The sequence below is a fragment of the Bipolaris sorokiniana genome, assembly GCF_000338995.1.
Source record: "Bipolaris sorokiniana ND90Pr unplaced genomic scaffold COCSAscaffold_12, whole genome shotgun sequence".
Classification (NCBI taxonomy): Eukaryota; Fungi; Ascomycota; class Dothideomycetes; order Pleosporales; family Pleosporaceae; genus Bipolaris; species Bipolaris sorokiniana.
Window position 1 is genome coordinate 488,343 of NW_006911906.1, and position 22,128 is coordinate 510,470.

The following is a 22,128-nucleotide window of genomic DNA, read 5'->3' on the forward strand; positions in this document are numbered from 1 at the left end:
TGCGCTCATGGCTGGAGGATTGGAGGGTTCCCCCCAAATGGCTATACCTGAACGATTAATCGCAGTACGCGCAGAATGAAGTGTTTTTAGAACAAAGTAAATATTTAGGGGATACCACCTGCAAAGCTGGCCGCTCTTGTCGGCCTTTGTCTCAGCGCAGCGCTCCTAGCATCGCCGTCCCATCCATGTATGGACTGCACCTCACCCCTGCTTCCATTCTTCCTCAACGGTCCGCCGTTATCCCCTCCTGCTATACCCCCAGAAGTCGCAAGGTCAAAAGGCTTCCTACGCCTGACGAGCTGGTAACCTCGATCAAGTTCTACTTCAATAGCACACCTAATCTTCAATGCTGTGACTGCTGGCCATACACTTCTCTCACCCTTTAATATCCAGTAATCCATCGCTTCCCTTGTCGGGTTCTCCAGCAACTTGAAGAAATCACTGGGAGTGAATTCAGGTACTAGCGTGAGACTAGGGCCAGGAATGTTTTCATCGAGCAGGAATCGCCGGATTGACAGAGGAAGTAAGCCAAGCTCATCCAGCTGTTGCAACCTGTGCTGTACTTCCAGGACCACAAGACGAAGAATCGGCATACTAAGTCGCAATCTGCCGTCCTGTTTGGGGTTGGGATGGTGCAGATCAGAACGTAAAAAGGGCGCAAGATAAGGCCGTGCCTGAGAGACGATGAAGTGATTCACGTTGAAGAGCTCGCCGATACGATGTAGAGGTGACTCGCGGTCACGGTAAGACGCGTGCGTATAGGGACGGAACGTGGTATTGGATGCTGGAGTCCAAGGAACAATGTTGCCTTCTTCGTCTTTGCACATCATCGTGACCGAATGGTAGAGTGCCGACGAGGCCGTCGCGTTGGAGGCGAGAGCTGCGGACCAGATGAGCTGCAGCTGTTAGTAGTTGTTCCAGCAAATAGGCATGGGTAGACGTACAACGTTGGGGGCAGTCAGGTAGTTGAGCAGATTTGGCACGCTTCCACCACTACTAGTCGTGACTGTGATGTTCAACACCCTCTTCGTCTTTGCGTATGCTTCCTCAAAAGTCAGGTCCCCGACATTAGCCCTCAGGAGTTGTTCGAGTACGTCAACGTCGAGAAAATGGCCTTGATTCCACCATCTCTTGACACGGCGTATCATGGTCTGGAGCCGCGTGGTGACTTGAGCGCCATTCCTATATGGCCGGTTCGAAAAGGCTGTCAAATCAATGTTTCTCCCCGTCAGGAACTCGAGTAATTCATCTTCGGTATGCACACCCACCAATGCCGCTATGAGAGCCCCAGTAGCAGTCCCAGCAATGATTCGGGGAAGTAAACCGCGCAGATGCAATGCCTTGACAACACCCAGGTGGCATAGGCCAAATACTTGCCCGCCTTGAAGCACCAGGACCGATCTCCCAAAGGCCTGTCTCGTATCGTGGAGAACATCCAGCTTGGCCTGGTTCGTCAACCCTGTGTCCGAGTTTCTTGACGTAGGATATTGTGTAAGATTTTCGATTGCGTAAGCAACCTGCGTGACGTAGTCTTCAATCAAGAGTTTCGTCCCGGCATAGGCACGGTTGTAGAGTCGCGAGGCAGTTATATTTCCGAGGTTTCGCACAAGACCGCTGCGGAGAAGGTTGATGACGCCGAGAATATCGTCGTCTTCTTGGGCTTCGTAGAGGGCAGAGAGACGCTGGTTGATGAGGCGATGGTCGTAGTGTTTGCTCTTTGCGACCTGTCGCCTGTAAATGGCACGGTCAGTCAAATGCACAAGCGTGTTTTCGGTTGCGGACAAGACAGCGGACTCACCACAGGTCATAGTCGAGGACCTCATCAAGCTTGTACGCAGCGGCCTCCCATTCCTCAAACAACTTCGCATTATCAATGGCCTCCAGCAGCAGATTTCTCTGGCTCTTCTGTGTGAACCACGTGTAGAGTTTCTTCAACATATCAGCACTACGCCCGAAAGCGCTTCAGATGACCAGGCAGCTGAGACGGCGGACACGGTGGGGAAGACGTACCCTCTGCCAAAAGAAAGCTACGTCGAACAAGCACAGCAAGAAGCTCCATAGCGCCCCAGACGCGACGCTCAGCGCACCGCCCATGGCGTTTTGGGTTACTTCAGAAAGTGATCGGCTGACAAGGCCGTAATGTGACAAGGGCACATGTTCATTCGTTGCGTCTATTGGAACGAGTTGCAGGTCGAGTGAGTGGGAACGCTTGTGGGGGTGGATGCGGACTTTCACATGCAAACCACGTCCGACAGGTACCGGCAGCTCAACCGTAAGTATCCATCCGGCAGGAGTCACGGGCCGACGCGTCACCAGCTAACGACGCCACACCTCTCAATCCGGAGCATGTGCTGAAGCTTAACAACACCACCGTTGCCAACATTGCAACGCCAATACCGTACCATTTTTGCTTTGAAAACATGCCGGGATCCTCACTCTGGCTATTGCCGCCATCAGACCATCCGCTTGGTAAAGTGCTGCCCGCATTGATCGACAAGACAGCAAAGCAGTTTGGTTCCCCGCATCGGTTCCTCCCCCACGTCACTCTTACCTCTGAGATTCCGCCATCAATACACGGGTCAGATGGGCAGGCGTGGTTGGATTCTCTCGATTTAGGCGTGGGTAAGGGTGATGTGCGAGTCAATTTCAAATGTCTGGACAGCGAAGACTACTTTTTTCGCAAGTTGTACATTAAATGTCAAGTCGACGACGGGTTGAAAAAGCTGGCTGAGCAGTGCAGACGACATGTCGAGGGGTTCTCGGATGAGAAGAAAGCGGGAAAATGGGCGAATGAAAGCTACATGCCACATCTGAGCTTGATGTAGTAAGTGTAAATATGACGAGTAAAGTACGCATGTGCTGAGTATTGCAGCCACGACTGTCCTGCAGTAGACGCAAAGGGATTGTCATCCGTGGACATGCTCGAGATCGAACTTGGAGGAAGCTCCCAGATGAGTGGCTGGGTAGGTGGGAGAGTGGTGCTAGTGCCAACTGACAAGCCCATAGATCAGTGGGTGCCTATAGCCGAAAGATTGGTTTGATGGCACAGCACTGTAATCCACCTGCAGAACCGTGTGCTATGGATGTATTGAGAATTCGAACAAAAAGGATGCAAAACTCAAGAGATGATCATTTCTGTAGATGTGGTTCATTACTAAACTACTATTATTACAATGTCATAGGAAAGTCTCCTTGGTATTTCACTTTCATGCATACTGATCGCGTCAAGTCATAGTGCTCTGCACTACGACATAATGCCAGCCTTGCCGTCGCCATCAGCGTCGACCTCTGTGGATGGAGTTAGCAGCTATCGGCTAATACAAGCGTAGTTGGCACTTACTAGGGTTGAGCTTGTCCATTAGGCTGGGCTTGTGTTTATCTGTGAAATGTTGGCCTTTCGATTCTTGCAAAAGTCTTACTTGTTCTTCGGCTTGGGTGTGAGGACGAGCTTTGGACACATCTTCGGTGAGAGCTCTGGGCAGCCCACTGTCCTCGTTGGCACGATGCGCCAGATGTTCTCTATCGCTCACACCATGCGCCACTCCAGCGGAATCCAGCGTACCTGTAGCGCCCACATGCTCTGGTTCAGAGTTAGTAGAATCTTTGCATACGAGTTGAACACTAGACATACTGTTGCGGGAGTTGTCATCCAAGTCGTGAGAGCGGTTGCTCGATACATCATGAGTATCGACCCTGCCGTCGTTGTTGCGGTCCAAGGGGTTGTGGGTGGTTCCATGGGTGGTTCCGTAGGCACCAGTGCCGACGGTGCCGGTGTTGTGGTGAGAGCCGCTCTTGGTCAGATCGTGGGGATCGACCTTGCCATCGTTGTTACGGTCCAAGGGGTTGTGGGTGGTTCCATGGGTGGTTCCGTAGGCGCCAGTGCCGACGGTGCTGCTGTTGTGGGAGCTGTGAGAGCCTCCCTTGGTCAGGTCGTGGGCGTCAACTCTACCATCGTTGTTGCGGTCCAATGGGTTCTTGGTGTGAAGATCGCCGTGACGGGCGGAAGAGTGGTCGTGAGTGGTCTTGTGGTGAAGGCCCTCAGCACCAGCGAGAGTGCTGACGCCACCAATGTTCTTGGGGACACCCTCAAACTCGTCATAGCGCTCCTCACGACCAGTCAGGGATCCACCTTTGGCCTTGAACTGCTCCATGGTCATGGCGGGCAGAGCGGTAGTCTCATGGTGAGTGGCCTTGTTGTGGTGTACCTCGTGAATAGGAACAGTGGTGTGAACAACGCTGGGCTGGATGGTCTCCTTCTGGACTACGGGCTGGATAGTCTCGTGGATGTGCTTGGATGTGTTAGCTTTTTAGGCAGAAAGAAAGTGTTCTTGCTGTACTTACGTGGTGGACGTGCTCTCCGCCAACGGTGGGAGCAACGCTTTGGCTGTGGGTGGTGTCTTCAACGCGCCTCTCGTCGGCAAAGCGAGCCTGATCTTGGACGAGGGTCCTCTTGGTAGCATCAGTGTCACGGTGGTCAAACTCGCGGTGCTGGACTGCTCCAAGCTTGGCAGCGTGTGTCTCGGGGAGGACCTCGCGGTCTTGGATGGGCTGAACAGTGCGGTGGTAGTGATCTTGGTGGACCTCCTTGTCAATGGCAGTGTTGATCTCCTCGTGTACATGGGGCTTGACAACCTCGTGGTGTACAGCGGGGGCAACTGCCTCGTGGACAGTGGTGTCGTGGTGGCCGGACCTGCCCATGAACTCGGTGATGGCTGCCTTTGCTTTGTCCATTTTGAAGTTGTAGTGGTGTGGTTGTTTGTGGTAGAGGGGGTGAAATTGGTGTGTAGAAGAGTGGATTGATTTGTTGGAGTGTGGTGTGTTGTTGTAATGACGCTCCCTAAAGTTGACACCGGGTGTTTTTATACATGGAGGGAGCCAGGAGGGAGAACGCACAACGACGTAATTGACATCTCAGAGTCTGGTCAATCGGGAAGCAACAGCCCCCGCCATGTGTGCCACAGAATAGGCAGGGCACATCATAGGACAGCAATAGTGGGATGATGGCAATGGTCTGGTTCCTCCCATCCATGACTCCAGCGCCGCCAATTGGGCCATGCACGGCGGACGCTACCAGCAGCTGATGGCGTTCGCTCTCCGCGGCGTCTGGCACACTAAGAGACGCTTGGGGCTGTTCGTTGTACGCCTACCGAAGAGCTACGCGGTACGATGTAGTCATACTGCGTATCTCCGCTGCATACAAACAGGAATTTGGTCTCAGGTTCAAGTTGCTCGCATCGCACTCACTGTTGTCTCTGGTCGCGGTGGTGCGTGTGCAAGCAGCAGATGAATTATTACATACATGGTTGGATGAATGCAGCAAGCGTGCGATCTGATCGATCGACGCTAGGGTGACCCGCCGCCCCTTGTCGAGCAGGGGATTCGTGCAACATCCAAGCGACAACTCCCCAAGACGTATTCAAGCATGCGCGCCTCCGCCTTCGCCTATTGCAAACTGCGTCATGATGCCATTTCTTTGTTGAGCTACTCGCATAACACAGCCTGTCCTTGTACACATACGGCTGTCTCTGCGCCTGTTTCGGAAGTCCCGGGGGCATGGCTCCAACTACGAAGGCCATAGCTAAAGTGATCGCCCTCTGTGCCGTGTTGATCAACTGCAGCTGGGGGAGAGAGCCGCCCACAACCACACTTCCCGTCGTTGTCGTCATGCCGCCATGATCTCCACCATGACATGCCCATTCTGCAATTATAGTCACATCCTTTGAGTCTGTGCAAGCACCGCGTATGGATCCATCTGTCTATCTACACCGCTGAAGTACCCATCACTTGTAGAATAGAGACACGTACCTCTACAAAAGAGGATACCTACGTCATTTGTAGACGCCACTCTATACCATTTCCCATGTTGTTGAATCGGCGAGGACAGTGTGAGCCCCATCGAAGATGCAAATCTGGCTCGACATGGCATATTGCAATAAAGGGGGTGGGTGAGTGACATTTCGCATTCCAGCCAGCAAATCCTTTGCCTGTCGTGTGCTTTCTGATTATTGTTATCTTTGCTGTAGATGTATAGAGCGGCCTTCTAAGACGCTGCTGTGTCCTGAATTATGCAGCTCTTTGAACCTTATGAAGGCGTTATAGATACGTCATTCAGCCACATTCCAGCCACAGCACCCATGAAGAAATAGTCATAGAAGGCCTAGAATCTGCCAGCACATGTACAGTCCATCTAACCAACTACACATATCGCTTCCACTTCAACTTGCAGTCAACATGAAGGAAAAGATCAAGGCTGTACTTCACAGAAGGAAGGGGTCAACGCCAGCACAATCGCCCCGTGCTTCATATGAGCAGTCTGAAGGGGTTATCCCACGCGCTGAACAGCTTCCTAGCTCTCCCAGTCAACGCCATCGACCGAAATCTTCAGCTTCTCAGAGCGCCTCTCTTCGAACAGAATATGCTCAACAACCGAAGACCACTCACACAAACGGCATAGCCACTCACTCAGCTGCCCTGCCGCTTGAATCTGTACATAATACCCAGTCTGACCACAGCAAATTCGTCAATTCTGCCTCTGATGGAAACACACCTGTTCCTCCTGCGCCTGCTCCCAGCAAACAGTCAATAGTGGCAGGTACCAATATCGGTCACTCAGCACCGTCTCATAGTGATCTGTCAAAGCCCCTCCCTGCAATACCAAGTATGTTCAATGCCGCAGAAGTGCTATCACAGATAAGAGAAATAACTTATTTGCAGATTCCACGAGCTACAACCACGGCGATGCTCGAGACAAACTGGTCGGCAGGGCCGTCACCACTAATGGCGGCATTGTAGAGGAAGCGCAATCGCACGATCCAAAAGACCTTGCAAGGTCATCGCAGAGCTTGGAGAGAGAACACCACGTCCACCAGGATATGGCTGTCAAGCCTGCGGGTTTCGACTCTACGAGCGATAGGCACAGTGTGTACGGCAGTGATGAGGAGTGGCAGGTCAAGCAGAAATCGATGCTCAATGGCATCGTCAATTTGAATGACACGGTTGAAACAGACAGAGAGACATCGTGGGCACCTGGTAAGTCAAGCTTGTCTTGCCGTTGGGCAAAGCTCCTAAACATGATATATGCAAGGTCGTCTGACAAGAGTTATAACAGCGGTCACACACGAGGTCATCAAGCGACACGAGCACGAAATTGTCCAGCACAAAATCTATCGAGAGATTCATAACTATACCTACTATCACCGACTACAGCCTGTGATGCAGACCGAAGTTCTCCCACCTCGCCACTTTATCCCCAATCCCGATGGAGAGGGCCTGATCGAGATTTCTGCTGATGAGCTACCGTCTCGCACAGGCAAAAACAGGTGGTGGGACATTGTGCAAAAGGAACCTGTGCTTACAAAAGCTCCATTCCAATGGCGCACCGAGCCGCAAATCATCGAGGGAAAACCATACATGACGGACGAAGGTTTTGAGCGCAGAGAAACCACCATCATATACCCACCAACACTGGAAGATATGTCGGACTATGACGGAATAGTACAGCCAGTTCACTTCGACCACAAGACCGGGAAGCGCTGGCTGGGAGAGCTGACAACCATTGATAAACTACAGCGGCAGGTGGACGGTGCGAGCGAAGACGATTTTATGATGATGAAGAACATCACAGCCGACTTGCCTGAAATACCCAACAGCCCGTCAGTCAAGCGAAGGCTTGTTGGTAGAGATTCGCTATAGCTGGCAGTTGGCAGATGAAAAGTAGAGTTGAGCTGCGAGGCGCAGTGCAGGCGGCTGTAATTCTGTCAATTAAGACGCAGTAATTTCTATTTATACTTATAGTATTTAGCTTGGTACTCATCCCAGGCGAATTTTGAAGACATGTGCATGTTGCAAATGGCTCGTTCCTCGTTTGGACTGATTGAGATGTGGAAGTTTTGTGCAGCGTCTCCAAGTGACGAAAGGAAATGCATGGCAATTATCGCGGTTTAAGTAGTGCTCGCCGGAGCTATGGTCTTGGGTGTGCATGAACAGGAAATCTGCGCCAAGTCTAAGCAAAAACGTGGGGTGCGTTATTTGTTCAAACACCTGCATCGGCCAACCGGTGACAATCCGATGTCAGTTTGTGGGGGCACAAAAGAGCTCTCAGTACGTCTCGGGGCTGACAAGCTTACACCAGAGCGTTATCTCGCAGCGCTCTTTTGTCTGACGGCAGACCCGTTCTCATGATACCATTCTTCGTATGCTTCGGTAAAGCAGTCCAGTATGCCGAGTGCAGGGTTCAAGAATGGCCTCAACCCGGGTTCAGGCGTGAACGCAAGGTGTAGATAAGCCTTGGATGGACGGCGGAGAAAAACTAAGATCGGAAGCAAGCCTAGAATCTAACTGCTCACCCCAGTGGTGCCAAGTTGGCTTTAGCCATTAGGATTGAAATGCTTGGACAGCCATTGGAGAAGCTTTACCAGCCAAGATACACATGAGGGGCAGAGTAGTTGTGGTTCTAGAGGCTAGCGCAAATACATCGGGGAGACCGATAGGAAACAACAGACGGCAAGAAGGTGACATTGCGCCATACCGCCCAAGGGAAAAGCCATGTCGAGAGCTCATCCATCTGCGCGCCGGTGCTTCTCCGCATTTTCCGACTAGGTAAGTACAGTGGGTTCCATACCTAGACCCCTGCCTACAAACACCAGTTATCGCATCTTCTCCACCCACAAACAGGGCACACGACACCAGACACGGGATGCATGACCCCATCCACAGCTGAGCCTTTGTGCGTCTGGCAGAGGGCTGTGTGAGTTGGGGAAAAAAGCCTGTGGCAGCCTTGCTGCGGCAGCCACCACCACCACAGCTCAATGGTGATTCGTTCTTTTGCTGCCCCCAAACTCGAAGACGGACGTATACGTACTGGTAAACGCCCAGGAGAGCCAAGAATTACTAGTGCAATCTATTGCCTTCACCGCGGTGGAACACATGCAGGGTTGCCTGCTCGCGCTAGGGTTGCTGAAAGATTTATTAGCACGGCACATGTACTCGTATCGTTCGCTTCCCGTTCATCGTCTTTTGACTGCCGATAGCCCAGCAGTTCGTCCACCAACCAACACCTACCCCGACTAACGGTCCATGGCCTTTGTCGTGCAATTTTTTGCCCTACTCCTCAAAACTATACTCTGAGAGCCCGAGGTTAAGTCCTCGGCTTCTAGTAGATATGACTTCTACCGGTAGGGACTTTGAGCCTGACACTTCGTACGAGCCGAAGAAGCAGGGCTACCACGTCGATGAAGAGAACAACAACTACGATCCTCGACCTGGCAGCGTGGGATCAGTAAGAGCTGTTAGCGACAACACCCACCGCAAGCTCAAAAGCAGACACATTCAACTCATAGGCATCGGTGGAACCATTGGCACTGCCCTCTATGTCCAAATTGGTCGAGGCCTCATGAATGGAGGGCCTGCGTCCTTGTTCATCGCATTTTCGTTGTGGTGAGTTTCGCGCAAGATTCCTCACGCAGATAACCAACGGCACACTTCAAGCTACAAACGGATCCAGAGCTGACTTTGAACAGGTGTACCGTCATTTTGGCTGTGACGCTTAGTGAGACTCTCAATCCCTTGATCCCAAATAACCTGTGCCCATTGCGACAATGCCCAAGCGCTTTTCGACCCGCCCAGAGCCACTTATCCCATCGCTTGTACCGTCGTGAAGAGCCCCCAGCTAATGCGCCTCAATAGGCATTGCCGAAATGGTTACTTACCTCCCAATATCTTCGCCATTTATTCGCTTCGCTGGACGCTACGTAGACGACGCCTTCGGCTTCGCAGCTGGATGGAATTTCTTCGTCTTCGAAGCAGCCCTGGTACCCTTTGAAATTGTGGCTTGTAACGTCATTATCGGCTTTTGGAGCGACGCCGTACCTACTGGTGCCATTATCGCAATCGTTCTTGTGCTCTATGCGTACGTAGACCCATGTACCACCCAATATTTGAAATGGGACATCAAGGAGCTTTTTGTATTAGACCGTGAACCGCAGACCATACATATTGCATTGTTTTTTGGTCAATGATGCCCAGGCTATACGCTAGGTCTCAAGTCACATCAAACAAACCCATCCGCTCTAGAATACCCCATGAAATTTGTTAGAGAACCAGGGCTAACCAAGCACTAGTGTCATCAACATGATGGCTGTAAAATGGTACGGGGAAACCGAGTTCTACGCTGCAGTTGGAAAAGGCAAGAATTTCTAAACAAAACCTCCAAATAAGTTGCTAACCCCCCAAAGTCCTGCTCATCATCGGCCTCCTCATATTTACCTTCATCTCCATGTTAGGCGGCAACCCTCAAAAAGACCGCTACGGCTTCCGCTACTGGAAGAACCCAGGAAGTTTCACAGAGCTCTACTACGACGGCGAACTAGGCAGATTCCTAGGATTCCTCCAATGCCTAATCCAAGCCTCCTTCACCATCGCAGGGCCCGACTACGTCTCCATGGCCGCCGGCGAAACCGAAAACCCCCGAAAAGTCATGCCGCGCGCCTACAATGCCGTCTTCTACCGTCTCACTACCTTCTTCGTGCTCGGGTCCCTCGCTGTAGGAATAAACGTGCCGTACAACGACCCAGAACTCATCAACGCCTTCAAGCTAGGCAAACCTGGTGCCGCAGCCTCGCCCTACGTGATTGCCATGAACAGACTCCGCATCGAAGGTCTCCCCCACGTTGTCAACGCCGGTGTCCTCGCCTCCGCCTTTTCCGCAGGAAATTCCTATGTCTACTGCGCTTCGCGTTCGCTCTTTGGTCTCGCGCTCGAGGGCAAAGCACCCAAGATCCTGACTAAATGCACAAAGCAAGGTGTGCCCTTCTACTGCGTCTTCGTCGTCTTGCTCATCTCGCTACTTTCGTTCTTGCAGCTGAGCGAGAACTCGGCCGTTGTCCTGAACTGGTTCGTTAGCTTGGTGACGGCATCCCAGCTCATCAATTTCAGTGTCATGTGCTTTACTTTCCTGCGCTTCTACAAGGCGTGCCACGTGCAAGGGCTCGATCGCGATACGCTGCCCTACAAGGGTATTCTGCAGCCGTATGCGGCGTGGTATGGACTTGTGTGCACGTTTATCATGACGTTTGTGGGGGGTTATACAGTGTTTTTGAAGGGCATGTGGGATGTGCCTTCGTTCTTGTTTTCGTATCTGATGTAAGTTTTCTTTCTTCTCCTCTAACATCAAACATCTCATTCCTTTGGGTTTGGGGAAATCGGCTAGTTCTAACACGTTTGTAGGGTCTTTATTTTCCCTGTTCTCGTCATCGGATGGAAGATTCTGAAGAAGACAAAGTGGGTTACGTCCGACAAGGCGGATCTTTTCTCTGGGCTGGCGGAGATTGAGGAGTATCATCGTGATTTTATTGAAAAGCCCGAGCCAAACCCGTTCAATCGCTTTTTAGACAGGATTTTTGGGTAAACGGGTGTGTGTATGTGTGTGTGTGTGTGTGTGTGTGTGTGTGTGTGTGTGTGTGTGTGGAGGGTTTGGCTGGAGGAAAGGTTAGCCGTGTGTTTGGAAAACCTTTGGCCACTCTTTTGAATAGACACTGTGCTTAAATGTAGATGATGATTTAGAATCTGGCTATACTAAAGTATCTACATTTAGTCTCAGTATACAAGGAAACGAGGGAAGAAATGTCTGAATAACGATTTACAACTATAATTTTGCCATTTCGTTAATGCACTCTAACACAACTTCCCAAGCCCTGGAAAACTAATACTCTTCCGGCAGAAAGAACGCCCATATCGCTAACAAACCGTAATCTTGGCCAAGCCCTCAAAACAAAAACGTGGGTATATCATCCACATCCACCATCCTCCTCTTCTTCTTCTCACCCTCCTTCTTCTCCCGCTCAGCCTTGCGCTTCACCAGACTCTCTGCAACATCTTTGCCCCTAGCACTGCCCTCGGAGCTTACTTGCTGCGCCCCCGTTTCTACCGATGAACTTGCTGACCGTGCATGCACGCTGGGTTTTACGGGTTCAGCAGAATCAAAGGAGCGAGATGGCTTGCTGGTAACCGGTGTAGAAGATGTAATTGGTTGGATGGAAGGTCGCTCTAGTGAAGTTTTTGGTGGGGGTTGCGATTTGCCTGGTATCCAGTCGTCGAGCATATCGAAGGGCTTTGCGAGGCTGGTTCTTGAGCGTGGTTTTGCTGAGGTTGGAGGCGGTGCGGGTTTAGTGAAGGTAGGAGGCGGTGCAGGCTTAGCGAAGGTAAGGGATGAGGGTTTGGTAGTGAGGCTGGGACACGAGGCACCGGTCGGTCTACTTAGGGTGCTGCTGATTTTCGATGGGGCCGATGTGATGGCTTTGAGGGGTGGCTTTGCTGGGGGTCGTAGGGTATCAAGATCTTCGCTATCGCTATCTGATGTTGCGCGTACCGTTGATTGCTGCTTCGCTATGCTTCCTAGAGCTCTTTTGGAGACGGCATATGACGGTGTAGTTGGATTGTGCAATGCATGGGTTAAAAGCGAAGACCTTTGCTCTTGCACCTCATCGTCGCCTTGAGACGCAAAAACGTCTTGAAGAGCTCTCTTTTGCTTCTGTTCTTGAACTTTGGCTCTATCTTTCATGACCCCAATGTCAGACATCTTCGCGTTGGGTACTACCGGTCTTGGTACATCAGCACTTTTCTTCTTTTCCTCAATCATCTCCTTGAGTTTCTCGTATTCTGCAATGTGCAAGTGTCGAGTGAATAGCTTTGCAGTCTCGAGAAATTCGTCTTCAACCATCATCCATTCATCATCGCGTAGGTCGAATTTGGAGATAGCGCCGTGCATATGTTCAACACGTGGTTGCTCGAGATCTCCCACCAGAGGTGGAGGTGATGACGAAACTTCACGTCGTTTTCTCCATGCATCTTTTGTTCTCGATTTGGTGCCTGGTGTTGATGGTTCTGCTGGCAGATTGGGGAGATCATCATCTGACTCGCTGGCTTGTCGATTTCCTTTGCTACTGCTGGCCGCTATCACATCTTCCAAGAAGTCATCGTCATCATCAGATACGCACGATACAAGATCTGCATGTGGGATTGTTGCCTTTGCTCCTGTTGCGTCTTTCTTCGCCCATGGAAGTCGACGCGGCATATTGCTTGTATAGTAGGCGGCGGATCAGCTGGATATTGGCAAAAGATGGGGGTTGATGTTGATCGGTGTAGTTGAACGCGACATTGTGAGAGTATCTACTCAAAAAGCAGTACCGGACCAATACCGTTGGGGAAGTTCTTCGCTCTGTAAGTGCTTCAAGCCCTTTGCGCGCATGCGAGCGAAGGTGAATGGCTTGCTCCCGCCTGGCCACGTGCTATGACGCGTTTCCGATTTCCGCTAGACCCACTCTCGCCTGTGCGCCCTTCCAATCTAGCTGCTGGCACTTCTTGTACTGTGCTCTGCGCCCTCAAATTAACACGTTGCACTTCCACCCAGTTCTACGACAATCGATGTTTGCCTAGACAGCGTGTACTCATGGAGGTTCTGCGTGCTCAGCTGCTGGCACCGAGTTGGTATAAGCTCGACGCTACAGCTTCACAGCACAACGCATAGCTGCGAGCGTGACTACCTCACGATTGCATTTACCCCCTTTCGTCTAGGAATCGTTGAATGATTCAAAGCTAGTTATCAGCGCCTAGGCCCCTGCTCAGCAGCATCTAGGCTGCACTACCGTTGTTGATTCCAAACTACTGCCGTTTCCATCTGCCATGTCCATGTTCCGAAGGCCAGGCGACTCATCGTCCAGCTCGGAGTCGTCTGATGAAGAAAGCGAATATGAAGAAGAGAGTCAGCTGAAACAAGACAGCGTCCTGTCAAGGGTCAACACTCTAGATTCCACTTCCTCAGGACAACCTATCCAGCCCCATCGACCTCCTCTAGATCCACGGCAAAGCTCAACCCAGAACGTTCGCGATCTTTTGTTACATTCGTTGTTGGAGGAACGAACCATTCGCGAGGTTGCAGCCCAGCTAGGCAAAGACCCGTCGGACCCTGAAGTCCAGCGATTGGGTAGAGCCTCCTACAAAGAAATTGCCCGTCAAATTTCCAACAACGTCGACGATGCTTACGCAAGCGATGAAATGCAAAGTCATCGGAGTACGGCAAACGAAGGAATCAATCGGCTTACCCGGAGCAATCTAAACAAGCTCTCTGTCATTCCCGAAATAGCTTCACAAGCTCTGGTTGCACTACCAGGTAATGGGCTGCCTCAGCATCTACCTCAACAACCATCCCTAGGCTTCGATGTCCTCTCTGGAATCTCAGGTCCAGTTCAACTTCAACTTCGGGGTTATCCTCATCTGCAGACTGATCGATATATTCGGGAGTTTTCAGAATTGGAGATTGTTGGTAAAGGAGGATATGGCAAGGTTTTCAAAGCCAAACATAAACTTGATGGGTCACTCTATGCGGTCAAGAGGATTCCAGTGAGCCCTGCCAAGGTTGCAAGAATACAAGAACATGGGCCAGAAGAGTTGGAAAGCATGCTTGAAGAAGTTCGCTCGCTTGCTCGATTTGATCACAACAACATCATTCGGTACCACAACGCCTGGCTCGAGTTTACTACATCATCCACTGAAACCACCGGCGTCCCAGATATCCCGATGCTTCGAGACGACCGTCTTTTAGAGGACCGAGCTGCCTTTCCATCCTTCTCTGGAGGAACCAACGACATTCATTCTAGACTGGATAGCCTAAGCTTCGATGACTCCCCCATTAGAACCGAGAACAGCAATAGCGCTGGTATTGTCTTTGAGTTTAGCGAGCCCAGAGAAGGAACAACTGAGCCTCAGAGTGAAGGTGCCAATGTCTCTATTAAGGAAACCTTTACACGGACCAAACGCAAAACCCGACGTGGCAGCCAGGCGAGTCAGATGACAATAGCAACAATCTCATCAACCAAGTCCCGAATGAGCGCTGTTGAGGATGCAGACGAAGAGGAAGATGATGATATTGAGAACATTCCCAGATCGCACATGCCGTGCTCTCACGAAACAATCTCTGAAATGTCAGACAGCATGATCTCGAACAGCGACGTGCCCCACCACCTTATGCAGAACCGAACTCTTGGACCAGTCCTCATGCTCAACGTGCAAATGAGCCTCTGCGAAACCAACCTGGCTTCGTTCCTCTCATCCGAACAGTCCGGATCCATTGGGCAGAAAACCGGCCAACATTGCTTCCACTCCTGCGTATCCCTCGAGCTACTCAACAACATCGTGGCAGGAGTAGAATACCTACACGCTCAGGGCGTCGTCCACCGCGACCTAAAACCCGCCAACGTCTTCCTCTCGCTTTCCACTGCGCGTCACCCACCATACGGTTCCATTGACATGTCAAGCTGCAAATCGTGTCCCCAGCGCAATCACCTGCATATGACACCCCGAATCGGTGACTTTGGCCTCGTAGCCGCGTTGAGCGGGAGTTGTACAGTTTCCGATACATGTTCCAAGCCAGTAGGCACCGAATTCTATCGTCCATCAGCGAGTAGCGGTGTCAACGAGAAACTCGATGTTTTCGCGCTGGGTGTCGTGGCGTTTGAGATGCTGCACAAGTTTAGCACGAGGATGGAGCGTATAGCTGCTCTGTCAGAGCTCCGCAGAGGTCTTTTTCCAGGAGATTTTGTGCAGAATCACGGGGATGTTGGTGGAGATGTTCAGACTTTGATTAGTGGTATGATGCACGGGGATGAAGAACAGCGTTTGAGCTGTGATGAGGTTAAGGAGGAGATTAGGGAATTGGTGCAGCGATTAAAGGTTTAACTTCTTTTGTTTGATTTGTATGCACAGCGTTGGTTTCGCAGCATCAAGAAGCGTAGATACCCTAGTAGAATAGTAGTAGCATGGACATATTTTCAGCGTTGCAATTCGTGTGTGTGGATGATGGAGTTTGCGCTCCAGTCATTTCTCGCAGCTACTCAATTGTACAAAGTTTGTTTATTTGTATTATCTACGTACCGCACTATATACCTTATCTATGTTCATGTATATACATACCTATTATCCAGACGCCCCATGTCGAGTTTCCCACTCGTACGCTAATTCTATCATTTACAGTTTGATTACTAAAAATGAAGTGAGACGAAGAAGATAAGCCAGGACAACCGGTGTCCTTTCCAAAAATGCGCCCAAATGAATCATGATAATAATAACCCAAACGCCTCATGCATTCCTCATATCCTCCTGTGCATCCAGTCGTGTACAACATCAAACAGCTGACCCAGCTTAACCCCGTCGTCATGACCCTTGACATTAAGCACCTTGACAGCACCCCTCTTTTGGCCACCATCGCGCAGTGTCAGCTCCGTCAACGGGGGCATGGAAACTAGCATATCCCTCCAAGACCCGTCCGTATTGCCGGCAACACCCTCGCGCGTAACCCAATGGTTAAAGTCCATGATCAGGGGGTGAAACACAATTTCCTGACTCGTCCGGATGAGACCTATACAGCGTCGAGAGAGGGAGATCTCGTTGCGGACGCCTTTTGAGATGCGGGTGCCAAGAGGCTGGGCTCCTGACTCGATGCTATGTGGCGTGACGTGGACTTCGAATTCAAACGTCGTGGGGAGGAGGTTGTAGATTTGCAGGCTGCGCGAGGGCTTTAGGTAGAGCATTTCGGCAAGCAGAGGTGAGTCGCCTGGAACCAGGGCACGCCATGACTTGGAGACACGCTGGCACCGGACGAGCTCCCAGAACTCGAGGTAGAAGAAGATGTGCTGCAAGACTTCGGCGGGAAGGTCGCTGATACCGCGCTTGTGGGGGTGCGTGTGGTGCGAGGAGGATGGGTGGAAGAGTTGGCGCATGCGATCGGCGTAGTTGCCCACGCTGCTTCTGCGGGTATCTCGCGAAGGATCAGAATCGCCGCGAGATCGCGTGAACATTGCTATGGGGTCTGAGGGCAGGCCAGTCATGGAGGGGTTGCGAACAGAATGCCCCGAGGCATTCGGCTTACGCCGGCCTGTAGTCGTGTCTTTGAGCATATCGGAGAAGCGACTGAAGGCTGAAAGGTGGGATTGGTGCTGTAGGTCCATCATGATTGCTTGGTTGGCGCTTGCTTTGGCCCGTCCAAGGTTTTCGGGTTCAAATGGTGCTTCGGGATGTTGCGTCTTTCAAAGGGCTAGTCTTACAAGGCAGCCAAGCCACAAAATGTCGTCACTGCTACCGCTCTCGGGATGCTGGTAGGAATGTGCCGGTTTGTGCGACGAGCTTTGTTTGCGTATAAGGAACGGGATGTTTCTGCGTCTACGGGTAGTCGGCGCGTACCAAAAAGAGGGTGTTTATTGTATCGAAGTCGGTGTAGTGTATATGGAAGCTTTCAGAAAACAATCATTGACGTGGATGCAGCTGACATGGCATTTACACTAGCCCAAAGGGGCTGATGCGCTGCGGACTGCATGGGGATGCCGGAAAAGCAAAGTCGGATCACTTTGGAGACCAGCATGTTTGCTTAGTTTTCTGTGATGCATGACACAAAGTGAGGTTGACGCTTTGTTCTTCTGCTACGCTACCAGGGTAACGTGCCACTTGTTTTGCCGATGCTGTCCATTGAAAACACACCAACGTTCCGTCTTTGTGTATGTTACAAGATTAATTCCGTCGGGGTGATATGCTATGGTTCTACTGATTTACACGTGTCTGACTATAGCAGCTCGAGACTAAGGCCATAGCGAATGCCTTGTGCTGGCAACAAGGATGGCTTGACTTGGTCGAGCAATTGTTAAGTGGCGCAAAAAGCCCGCCTAACTTGAAACTAATTTGATGTCGGACTTTTGGAACGTCTTGCTGTGTTCATGCCTAGTCTGGTTTCCAGATGCATGGTCTTGTTGCTGGTATGAAGTCGTTGAGAGATCATCCCCATCCAACGTGTTGGTGGGGCGTTGTTGTGCGCAGCGTTCACTCTACTCTCTTCAGCCAACTTCAATGGCTGCCAATGCGCCAATGACCTCTTCAGCAACCCCGCCGTTCTCTACTACCATCTTGGTCACCTGCGCAATCAAACTCCTCTTCATGCCGCCCCGAGGTGGTGTCCATACACCTGATGTTGCCAGCAGCTCGCGCTGCGTAAGGGCGTCGGCAGTCGACGTGGGAGCAGTACCGCCAGTAGCAGTGTTCATCGAGTTGGGCACACCTGGTGGTGTGAGATGGGACGGAGGGTCAATAGTGCGTATCGAGACGATGCGCGCACCCGTAGCGGAGTTTGTCGAATTTGTGCATGCGACAGCAAGGACAGCGTCTGCGACTGCTAGCTCCTCCGGAGCCGGGTCGAAGATGATGTTTGCGCCAACGGCCATGGCTAGTATGATGACGGGTGGCTTCCCTAGTTGAGGCGCAGTCTTGTTTGTTCCTGCCTGCTTGGGGTACAGGGGCACGGCTGCGTCCCAGTCGTCGTCGAAGAGTGGGTCTTCGTCTTTTTCCGACTTGAGCGCGGGGAGGCGTGTGGTGAGAAGAGCAAGGTGGGAGGTCATGGAGAGCATGGCAAGCGGGTAGGATAGGGGCGGCGAGAGCAGGAGGATCTGGCATTTGTCAGAGGGAAAGCTGGTGGTGGGGTCGTGGGGTGTACATGGCTCCTTACGTCGATGTAGAGCTTCCAGTGAAAGCGCCTGTTGATGTAGAGCCGGTCCTTGAGCTCACCACTCGCAAGCAGGCTCTCAGAGAGCATCGAGGCGAGGAAGACGGGCAGGGCATCGTCCTCTCGGAAACCCGGTATCTCGACGGTCATGTCGACCCACGCATTCTGGCCCTTGGCCTTGTTCTCGTCGGCGCCGTCGCCCATGTCTACATCTTCTGGCTCGCCCAGGGTCGGCAGCTGGCTTGTCTTTTCCACTTCAGCCTTGACGCCAACAAGGGCCTCTGTGCCATCCTCGAGGGCAATGCGCGCACTTCCGTTTGCAGTGGGCAAGACGTCATACTCTGCGCGCATGGAGCGAAAGTCGCGGGGCCCTTTGGTGACATCGCGGCGGATGGGGGGCGTCTGTGTCAGGGCCCTGCGCAAAAAGAACAGCTCTACGGGGGAGAAGCTGACGAGGGCGTGCTGGGGCGCCATGGGGGCGGGTGGTGGTGGGCGACGTGGAGTTTGCTGGTTGCTCTGCTGGGTGCGTATTTCTTTGCACTGGAATTGCGAATTGCTGCCACCCCCCGGTCCCACGGCTAGCGGCCCCGGTAGTTTGGCTGCAGCGTCACTCCCTGGGCGGTATGGCGTGCAAGCTACCTCGCGCGACAACACCAACGTGCAGTCTAAGTGCTGCCGACTGACCGCTGGTCTCGCGGAACACGGCCGGTTGCCCTTTGTGCACTATCTATACCTTTGCCAGAGGCCCCCAACAAAGGGCGCTCGCCATATATTCCCGCCGGGGCGAGGCCATGCCACTGCGATCCACGCCATACGCTACCCCGTCACACGTACCGCGCGTCCCCCATGTCACCCCCGGCCTCCAAGCGGCATAGCGGTAATGGCATCACCACCATCGACAAGCTCGACTATCCTTCAAACCCCGCGCGTCGCCCTCTCCTAGCCCCCGACAGCGATACCGAGTCGCAACGACGCAGCCAGGGCACCAGCTACGCCGGAAGCTTCTTTGAGCAGGTTGCCGAGGGCATCTACGAACAGGACCGCGTCAAGATGCAGCGCGCCGCCCTCCGCTGGCTCAGCTTTGTCTGGGCCATCGTCATCTGCCTCTGCGCCGGCAGCATCACTGCCTTCTCCCTCTATGGACATTTGTTCCAGTCCAAGCTCCATTACACCCAGGTTCAGGTCAACGCCGTCTCCATTGGGGCCGAGCTCGGCCTGTACCTCCTCGTCCCCATCTTTGGATACCTCTGTGATCGTCTGGGCCCTGGCGTCCCCGCCGGTCTTGCGGGTGTTCTCTTTGGCGCTGGCTACTTTCTGGCTGCATTTGCATACCGGAGCGGCCCGCCTCCTGCGGCTGGCGGCTATGGATGGCCTTTTGGTGTCATGATCCTGGCCTTTGCCCTTGTCGGCATGGGTACGAGTTGCATGTACCTGTCTGCCGTCACAACATGCGCAAAGAACTTTGGCCGCGGTAATAGCAAGGGTGTGGCTCTGGCGGTACCCATTGCCTCATTTGGACTGAGCGGCATGTGGCAAAGCCAGGTTGGAAGCCGCTTGTTGTACGAGAAGAACGCCGATGGAACCAGGGGAGATGTTGACGTCTTCCGCTTCTTCCTCTTCTTGGGCACCCTGCTGCTTTGTGTCGGCGCCGTCGGCTTCTTCGCCCTACGCATCGTCGACGAGGAAGAGATGATTGACGAGGCTGTTGACGAGCTCGAGAGATCTGGTCTTCTACAGCCTGACGGTTTCTTCCACCAAGCTGCACAGCACCATGGCTATGGTACCATGGAAACGCAGGACCTATCTGACTCGACCTTTGACTTCCTACAGTCTGAAGCCGAGCGCCTGAAAGCAAAGGCAGAAGAGGAGGCTCGTAAGAAGACGTGGCTTCTAAACGAAGAAACACGTCTCTTCATTATGGACCCGACCATGTGGTGGCTGGCAGCTGGCTTCTTCCTCGTGACTGGACCCGGCGAAGCCTTCATCAACAACCTAGGCACCATTATCGAGACACTTACACCTGCCAACGTCGCGACCAATACCTCACCAGCCACCCACGTGTCCATTGTTGCCATCACCTCGACCCTCGCTCGCTTGGCTACCGGCACACTCTCTGACATCCTTGCTCCTGTTGCACAGTCGCACCAGCATTGCCGCAACCCAGAGTCGGTCGCAAATTCTGTGTCATCCCTCCCGCCTCCTGAGCAGCCCCGAAAGTTCACCATGTCTCGCATCACTTTCCTTGTAGCATTCGCTTTCCTCCTCTCCCTCGGACAGCTCCTGCTCGCAACAGGCTGGGTTCAGAACCACGCTTCTCGCTTCGCCGTTGTTTCCGCCCTCATCGGCGCAGGTTATGGTGCCGTATTTTCCCTCACTCCCATCGTTGTCTCTGTCGTCTGGGGCGTCGAGAACTTTGGAACAAACTGGGGCATTCTGGCCATGACGCCTGCTGCAGGCGCTACCCTCTGGGGCGCCGTGTACGCTACTGTGTACCAGAAAGCCGCGAATAGTGCCGAGGCTGGTGTTGAAAAAGACCCAGAAGACGTCCTTTGCCATGGCAAGGCATGCTATGCGCCCACCTTCTGGGCCATGACTATTAGTGTTTGGTTCGCCATGGGTCTTTTCCTCTGGGCATGGAGAGGCCCTGGTGGTTGGAAGCGAAAGGGCATTGCTGTATAACACCCTAGACATATCTCATTTTCCTTATACACTCTCCTGTTTATTTGTCGTTTTATGCATGGCGAAGGGAGTTTTTTGTCTCTGTCATTTTGCTTTATTGGATTTCTCTCGTCATTGCTCCGTGTGCTGTTATCTGGTCATGTGCATTGTATCCATCTGGTCTGGTCTTGTCCTCTGGTTAAATCCCTCGTTTGATAGTTTGCATTGAAATTTTCAGCATGTTGAAGAATTATGACACACGGCGTGCATGGCAATCTGAGTGTTGTGTGTAACGTTGGCAACCTCGCAAGATAAAGTGGGTAAGAGGGGGGTGTGAGAGGGGGAGAGATAAGAGCTCAAATCCGTCCCAAGCAAATTGGCCCCCCGCAATCTTGTTTCCCCCGCTTCCATCATCATCTTATCAAGCGCACGATATTTGTATTACATATGCTCGTGTACCGTCTTTCGAAAATCTTATCATTATAAAGCTATTACTTTCCCAATTTGCCACCTGTAACGGGTCTTCATCAGAAGGTACACCGTCATCCCCATCTACCTTCCTGTCTCCACCTCAGCAGGAGCCCAGTTCGAGTCTCGTGGTGTCCTTTTTCAAATCCACTCACTCGGGTAACCAGTGATGCTGGAGGGACCTAAGCAATGAATGCAACTTGACGAGGGAAGAAATTCTGCAGTCTGGTATTCACCATGGGACGGCGGCGCTGGATTACTCTTATTGGGGTTGGAATGTGGCTTGGCGGGCTGGTGTATCGACTGATATTTTTGTTTTTGTCTTTTTTACTTTCTATTATGCTTCCCTCTATCAGACTAACACAACAACACTCTACATACCACATTCATCTATTATGACTCCATTTTTGCATCATCACTAATCACAGATAGGGCACATATAGAGAAAGAGAGAAGAACACACACGA

At 52.2% G+C, this 22,128-nt stretch overlaps 10 protein-coding genes across 10 annotated transcripts; 5 read left to right on the forward strand and 5 right to left on the reverse strand.

The window, feature by feature from the left end:
- Positions 1–104: 104 nt before the first annotated feature.
- COCSADRAFT_96381 (uncharacterized protein) lies at positions 105–1,938 on the reverse strand (the record flags this gene model as incomplete). The annotated part of the gene is made up of 3 exons (XM_007704604.1): positions 105–896; positions 945–1,731; positions 1,799–1,938. 3 exons carry the CDS (start codon positions 1,936–1,938, stop codon positions 105–107), a joined length of 1,719 nt encoding a protein of 572 aa, XP_007702794.1.
- Positions 1,939–2,420: 482 nt separating this feature from the next.
- Positions 2,421–3,041, forward strand: COCSADRAFT_173787 (uncharacterized protein; the record flags this gene model as incomplete). Its single annotated transcript, XM_007704605.1, has 2 exons — positions 2,421–2,824; positions 2,873–3,041. The coding sequence occupies 2 exons, from the start codon at positions 2,421–2,423 to the stop codon at positions 3,039–3,041; spliced, it is 573 nt and encodes a 190-aa protein (XP_007702795.1).
- Positions 3,042–3,239: 198 nt separating this feature from the next.
- On the reverse strand, positions 3,240–4,826 carry COCSADRAFT_148210 (uncharacterized protein). The gene is made up of 3 exons (XM_007704606.1): positions 4,342–4,826; positions 3,632–4,289; positions 3,240–3,580 (listed from the first exon to the last, which is right to left on the reverse strand). The coding sequence occupies exons 1-3, from the start codon at positions 4,729–4,731 to the stop codon at positions 3,315–3,317; spliced, it is 1,314 nt and encodes a 437-aa protein (XP_007702796.1). The 5' UTR covers positions 4,732–4,826; the 3' UTR covers positions 3,240–3,314.
- A 1,365-nt stretch (positions 4,827–6,191) lies between these two features.
- Positions 6,192–7,899, forward strand: COCSADRAFT_123124 (uncharacterized protein). Its single transcript, XM_007704607.1, has 3 exons — positions 6,192–6,658; positions 6,715–7,029; positions 7,109–7,899. The coding sequence occupies exons 1-3, from the start codon at positions 6,232–6,234 to the stop codon at positions 7,690–7,692; spliced, it is 1,326 nt and encodes a 441-aa protein (XP_007702797.1). The 5' UTR covers positions 6,192–6,231; the 3' UTR covers positions 7,693–7,899.
- A 948-nt stretch (positions 7,900–8,847) lies between these two features.
- Positions 8,848–11,451, forward strand: COCSADRAFT_39186 (uncharacterized protein). The gene is made up of 6 exons (XM_007704399.1): positions 8,848–9,435; positions 9,519–9,547; positions 9,685–9,907; positions 10,119–10,183; positions 10,233–11,139; positions 11,224–11,451. The coding sequence occupies exons 1-6, from the start codon at positions 9,161–9,163 to the stop codon at positions 11,402–11,404; spliced, it is 1,680 nt and encodes a 559-aa protein (XP_007702589.1). The 5' UTR covers positions 8,848–9,160; the 3' UTR covers positions 11,405–11,451.
- COCSADRAFT_39187 (uncharacterized protein) lies at positions 11,438–13,233 on the reverse strand. Its single transcript, XM_007704400.1, has one exon. The coding sequence runs from the start codon at positions 13,067–13,069 to the stop codon at positions 11,762–11,764; it is 1,308 nt and encodes a 435-aa protein (XP_007702590.1). The 5' UTR covers positions 13,070–13,233; the 3' UTR covers positions 11,438–11,761.
- Positions 13,234–13,377: 144 nt separating this feature from the next.
- COCSADRAFT_39188 (uncharacterized protein) lies at positions 13,378–15,887 on the forward strand. Its single transcript, XM_007704401.1, has one exon. The coding sequence runs from the start codon at positions 13,678–13,680 to the stop codon at positions 15,727–15,729; it is 2,052 nt and encodes a 683-aa protein (XP_007702591.1). The 5' UTR covers positions 13,378–13,677; the 3' UTR covers positions 15,730–15,887.
- Positions 15,888–15,897: 10 nt separating this feature from the next.
- COCSADRAFT_39189 (uncharacterized protein) lies at positions 15,898–17,412 on the reverse strand. The gene has a single exon (XM_007704402.1). The coding sequence runs from the start codon at positions 16,998–17,000 to the stop codon at positions 16,140–16,142; it is 861 nt and encodes a 286-aa protein (XP_007702592.1). The 5' UTR covers positions 17,001–17,412; the 3' UTR covers positions 15,898–16,139.
- On the reverse strand, positions 17,405–19,195 carry COCSADRAFT_231755 (uncharacterized protein). Its single transcript, XM_007704608.1, has 2 exons — positions 18,539–19,195; positions 17,405–18,479 (listed from the first exon to the last, which is right to left on the reverse strand). The coding sequence occupies exons 1-2, from the start codon at positions 19,007–19,009 to the stop codon at positions 17,874–17,876; spliced, it is 1,077 nt and encodes a 358-aa protein (XP_007702798.1). The 5' UTR covers positions 19,010–19,195; the 3' UTR covers positions 17,405–17,873.
- On the forward strand, positions 19,179–21,681 carry COCSADRAFT_39191 (uncharacterized protein). The gene has a single exon (XM_007704403.1). It carries the CDS (start codon positions 19,382–19,384, stop codon positions 21,212–21,214), a length of 1,833 nt encoding a protein of 610 aa, XP_007702593.1. The 5' UTR covers positions 19,179–19,381; the 3' UTR covers positions 21,215–21,681.
- Positions 21,682–22,128: the final 447 nt, after the last annotated feature.